General features: G+C 43.1%; 1 protein-coding gene across 1 annotated transcript in view; it reads right to left on the reverse strand.

The window, feature by feature from the left end:
* Window positions 1–5311, reverse strand: part of kdrl (kinase insert domain receptor like) — a 43431-nt gene extending 38120 nt beyond the window's left edge. The window contains exon 1 of the mRNA XM_062475750.1: window positions 4730–5311. Within this exon, the coding sequence (XP_062331734.1) occupies window positions 4730–4790 (61 nt within the window). The 5' untranslated portion in view covers window positions 4791–5311. The remainder of the gene's footprint in view (window positions 1–4729) is intronic.
* Window positions 5312–6000: the final 689 nt, after the last annotated feature.

A 6000-nucleotide genomic window follows, 5' to 3' on the forward strand; every position in this document is an offset into this window, starting at 1 on the left:
CAGTGCTGTGCATACAGTGTTTCAGATAGAGTAACACACACACAGACATACATACACACACAAGCACACTAAAATTACCTAGCACCTACCTGGCAGGCAGCTTATCTCTTAAAACCTGTCAGTTTTCCTTGCTCTCTTCAGTAAATGACTACAGATGGATTAGCAGGGGCAGTCCACTTACTAAAAGACCCCCTGCCCCATCCCGTTCTCTATCTGGACCCTCACCTGCCCTGATGCCTGCCCGGCACTGAACTCAGCCTGTCTCCCATACCGCCCTCACTCAGCCCACACCCACCAAACACCATGTGTACAAATTCTTAGCATAAGACAGAGTGTTTTGGAAACATTTGTGGACTCTCCACTTCCAGGAAGTGAAGACATTTCTCTTTAGCCCACACAATGTGGAATTCCAAGTTCTGTTCTAAAGTATTTGTCATCAGGACTAATGCTGAAGCAAATATTTAGTCTGAAGGAACAAACTAGGACTCCAAACAATGACAAATCCCAATGTTACAACATAAAACTTTTGTTAAAGTAATTTGAAGCTAATTCCTGTTTGGTCCCAATTGAAATCAGTGTATTTTCAGGACCCCAAAATACTGCATCCAGTCAATTAATTGTGTAATCCCACAACTGTCCCATGATAAAGTTATAGGTACATTAGAACAGTAAAACAAGCATATTATTTGACAGAGAAACAGAAAAACAGGATCAGACATGAGCTAAACAGAAATGAGAGAAAGAGAGTGAAAGAGAGAGAGGGATACATAAAAAGTCCAGCCTCAGAATCAACACATTTGCTTCAGGGTATACTGGCAATATCTGGTTTGGGATATTGTGTAAAAGATGTCTTAACTGTAGAGATGACTGTACTGTCACTGTCCCTGACAGGAAATCCCTGCTGTTACAACCCTTGAAGTTGTTGGCATAATGTACGGAATTCCCTCATCTGTGGTTGGTAGTGCATGGCTCCCTCTGTTTCCCGTCCCTGCATGTAGTCCACCACCAGGCCTGTCTCTGGAGGGTGGATGGGAGAGGATCTTTTTTGGGTCTTCAAGGGGAAAACAACTATTTGGAATAATGACTCCCTCGTTTAACCTTGCCACTCACTTCTTTTGTCGTTCTAACTGGCAGAACAAAAGGCAGAGAAAGGATGGCGGCAGTGGATGGGAGGCTCCCCCCTTTGTGAAAAGGAAGGGTGAGGGTCAGAGGCTTGTGAGTCACCTAGGCTGCAAGTGTGACCATAGATACAGCAGCACAACGGGAGCTAGAGGTAGTTAGTCACAGAGAGGCTCCTGACCACACACATCAGGTGTTCAGGACTGCCCAGACTCAAATGTATTCCAGTCAAATTCACAAAGAGGACAATAAAATACTAACTTAGTAAGAGCACATATTTCATTTCAGTTCAACTGTATGTGACGGAGGGTTTGTGAGGGAGCAGGGGAGTTAATCCTGTACCATTACTCTCTCTAGTTCATTGCTTCATGTACCACCATCTGTCTGCAATGTCATTTTGTGCTGTTGGTTTTCACGGTGAGTTGTATTGGTTGGGGCTGTCAGAGCAGGAGAGACGAATTCACAAGATGTTCTATGCACTAGTGGCAGATTTATAATGCTGAGTTGAAAACCTTGACAAGAGTCGGGACCACCTGCCAAAATAAGAAGTTGCTACTACAGTGCTGCTTGTGGCTGTGAGATACGGTTTCTATGTGCTGGAATATTCTCTCACACTGGGTCTTTCTGCAGCCACTCCACTTTGCCAGCAGCAAGGTTAAGACAACAGTTAGAAAGACTGACTTTTTTATTAGCCGTAGATTAGTCTATGGAGATTTGGAGACAAAATGCTCCGGTCTGCCCTTTAAAAAAGCAAAATAAAGGAACATCTGGTCGCTATGGGTGGCCAGCCCGTTTGTCCAGGCTATATGGACTTGAGCACAGCTAACAATAGAGTATCCTACATAAGTGCAGTCCTATTAGGTCTTTCACTGGCTAGACCTGGAGGATCCTTGTCCTGTAGTATATGATTAGGACCGGCAAACAGAGAGAAGCTCCTTGAAATTGAAATCTCATGCAGGGTTAAACATATATATATTGCTGGCTCAGGGCAGGGTATATATCATAATGTGGGGGATGTTTCTATTATCCTTGTTAAGGAACAGTAATAACAACAAAAACAGCCCTTTAACATAAAACATCCCGTAGCAACTTAATGATACTTGCAGCCCTGTTTTACATTCTCTCTATCCAAGATTCCATCATGGACAGAAGATGTAAGAGATCCGGGGGATGAGCCAAGTACAACTATGTTTACCAGCTATGTTCATATTTTACTGAAAAATAACATCAAGCTTGTAACGATATTGGCTCCAGTTGGACAGAGAGGTATTCTTGGAGTGTGTGTGTGTGTGTGCGTGCATGTATGTGTTTGTGAGTGTTTGTGTGTGTGTGCGAGCATGCGAGTGTGTCTCTACGGACGAGGGCACACAGCCATTGAGGGATGAGCTCCTTGTGCACTTGGCTGACCTCTACTTATCACTCTCATTCTCCACTTCATCTCAAGTGCCCAGGGAGGGGAGAAAAACGACTTAAAAACAACTTAACTAGAACATTAACTCCTCAACCCAAAATAATTTCGTTAAAGCACACTGGTCCATGTAGTTTTGATTTGACATCACAGACCAACTGACACTGTATAGCTACACAGTTTCATGATTCAGTGTCATGTTTGCTCATAACATTCCATTCACCTAATTCAACTTCAATTTAACAGTGATTCATCATCATGGGTTGCTTCCTTTTCCCCAGTGGGTGTGCAGAGTGAGTGTTCCCAACCACACATCGTGAATATTGACGTCCCTATGCAACAGCAGATTCCAGGGCAGAGTAGCAGAGTGCCACTTCTATGAGCAGAAACTGGACAGCCCTGTGACCTCTGTCAAAGCCGTGTGGCCTATATTAGAGCCCTGTGTGCTGAGCCCTGCGTGTCCGCTACAGCGGAGCAGGCGGCGCGTCCATTTTCAATGAAACAGGGCGTTGACGCCCGCGTAGGGCGTTGTGGGAGCGTCAACGTCCGGTTTCATTGAAAATGAATTGGAAGCCGACGCGCCGCCTGCTTCGCTGTAGTGGACACGCAGGGTAAGAGCTCTGATACTGTCAACAGGCAGGACGGGAGCAACGCTGGACTCTGCTGCTAACTGACAAGCAGCCATGCATCCCAGCTCACAGTGACATATGTGCTGATAACATGTGCATCTGTGGCATCCTTTGGCAAGACTAAGCCTTCCTTAGTTTTGCATCACTAATAGCAACAAGGAACGTACTGATGCAGTTTGAAGATACTGATGTCGACCAAGCTATAGTAGACAAAGAAAATGGAACTGGAAAATGATTTAGAAATGTTACAACTATTAAACAAAACCTATTAAACCTTTCTTACAAACATACACACAGGCATCAGTCAGCACATCTCTCAATCTTGAGACACGTGACTCCACTAATGACTCTCATGCAAGCTCCACCACACCAAACACAATAGTCTCCCTTTAATCCCCCGCCATTGTCTTGAGGTGGAGGCTGCCTGACACACTCTGGACTGCAAGAAGCTCCGGGAAGAAATCTTTACTCAGGTAGCGTGTCATGATTCTGTGACCTCCACGGGCCAGAACAATTCCAGGGTACCTCCTGCCCCTCCGTCCGCTTCCTCCTAATGTCTTTCCCACGCTCCGCGTGCGGACAGTGAAGGAAACCTACTTGGAAACATTGTAGACAAAGCGACAAGGACTGACACAGTGGCAGAGAGATAGAGTGGGGGTTGGGGGCAATATTTCCTCTGTTTGGATGGGCTGTTTATTTGGACACTGGAAGGAAAGCATGTATCTGTGTTGCACACCAGGCCAGGCACAATGCAGAGGAACATCCACCTTTTATACTACATCTTGTTTTGCCGTGGAGAAGCATCAAGATAGCCAAGCTGCCAAGTGACAACAATTGTGCTGGCTTTGTCCTCAATGGAATGTTTAACTACTTTTCGCTCTGTTAATCTTATGATAACAATTGTTAGAAATAAGCACCATTACCTAAAGCAACTGTAGGCTAATCTACAGACTTTCACAACAGCCTAAATCTAACATGCTTATGATTATTTATCAGCCATTCACAAAAGGACACTGAGTGAATTGTATTTTCAAAATATTATATGACAAACCAATAACTCGGGTAAACAAACAAAACAAGGTGGAGCATCACTCAACACATCCCTCATTAACCTTAACGTTGCAAGGGGAAGATATATATAGTGAACATTTAAAACCTATATTTTAGTGGATTTAATTTAAATGCTAATCAATTCTCGACAAAGTGTCTAAATAAGATCAATATAGACATTATCTACCGACTCACGTAAATCGTTTAAATTGAATTATTGAGAAACATAATGCGGCGCGTTAGGGACCCTTGAATCGTTTGAAGTAAGCGCACTCGTTTGAAACTCGTTGCACCTTGAACATAAATGAGTCAAACTAAATTTAAACACAAAACACACGAATACCATTTTGTCATTATAGTTCAAAAAGGTTGTCAATCAGACACCAATATCGGATTGGTAAAATGTAGGCTATATCCCATAGCCTAACATTCAAACTTCAGTAGTTGAAGAAGCAGTGTTCATTTAGGCTATAATCAATCATAAACAATGACAATTGTTTGGATGATCATAAAATATTCTTACCACTTATTGATGTGAAACAATGCAAGAGGAAAAATATCAGCTTTGCACAGTATGGGGCCATTCTTTCAAGGGATTCCCCAATAAAATCCCAAGAGGTTATCAAAAGAGTCTCAGGTAAATGTCCAGTCCTAAAGAGGTTGAACACGTTCTTAAAATGTAACAGATCGCAAATGCATTAGGATTTCAAATTAAGTCCAAAAGAAAACAGTTGAATAGAAATATACGATTCAACAATCCTGAGCATATCACATGCTGCGTTTTCATGGGAGCTCTGGCGCGCAGTTTAGTCTCAACTCTGGAAACTGTGCAACTGAGAAGACTGATGAGTTGTCTCCCCGCGGCAGGTGCGATCGCGCAACGTTTCTCCGCCCTCCAAGCGTGCTCTAAGTGAATGGAATTACTCCACTAAGTGTTAAAAAAATACTTCCTCACAGAAAATAAATGCTTGGGCTTTTGAACTAGAGAAAGTTAAGTGAAACATAAACCATCCATTCCCTTGCCAGTGGTCACTGTGTTGTCAGGTGAAACTGTTAGGTGAATTTCTCCTCCCTCCACCGTATTCAGCGCTGCTAACAGTTCATGCGCTGCTGGCAACCTTTATAGACGACAAGGAGGAAGGATGCAACGTCACTTGCTCAGGGTAAGAGCAGTTAGGTTATGTGGATCCCTGAACTTCCCGACAACCTAAACAATCTGTACAACTATATGACTTTATAGAACATTCTAATAGTAGCCAACTCAATGTCGAATCAGCATTCCACAAACATTAAAGACGTGATTTAATACCTGTAACAAGACAAATCCTGTATCGATTTACCCAATGAACTCAACTGAATATCGCAAAACTGAGTCAAGACTGCTGAACATATTTTGTCTAGGGAGCTCAAAATAGCACAAGGGAAGGTAGATGTCAAACACAGGTAAACAACTGTTGGAATAAATATTTTCAAAATGTATTATTACATGTGGAAACAGGATATTGAGCTTTTATATCATTGTAAATAATCACCACAGGTTCTCCTCAAGCAGCGGTACCACATGGTGTGTTTGTGTGTGTGCTGGTGTGGATGTGCTGCAGACTGTTTTCCTTCATCACTACAACAAAGGGGCATGCAGCTCCTATAGCCTAGTGGTAGATACTGTAAATATGAACATCCTGCCTCACCTTTCCACCCTTCCTGTCAGGAATAAAGAAACCACCATTTTGAGGATCCCCAATGGGGCAGACGTCCTCCCAAACTGGGCTGGGTTCACTCATAATCCCTGGACAA

Source organism: Osmerus eperlanus, chromosome 13 (genome assembly GCF_963692335.1).
Source record: "Osmerus eperlanus chromosome 13, fOsmEpe2.1, whole genome shotgun sequence".
Classification (NCBI taxonomy): Eukaryota; Metazoa; Chordata; class Actinopteri; order Osmeriformes; family Osmeridae; genus Osmerus; species Osmerus eperlanus.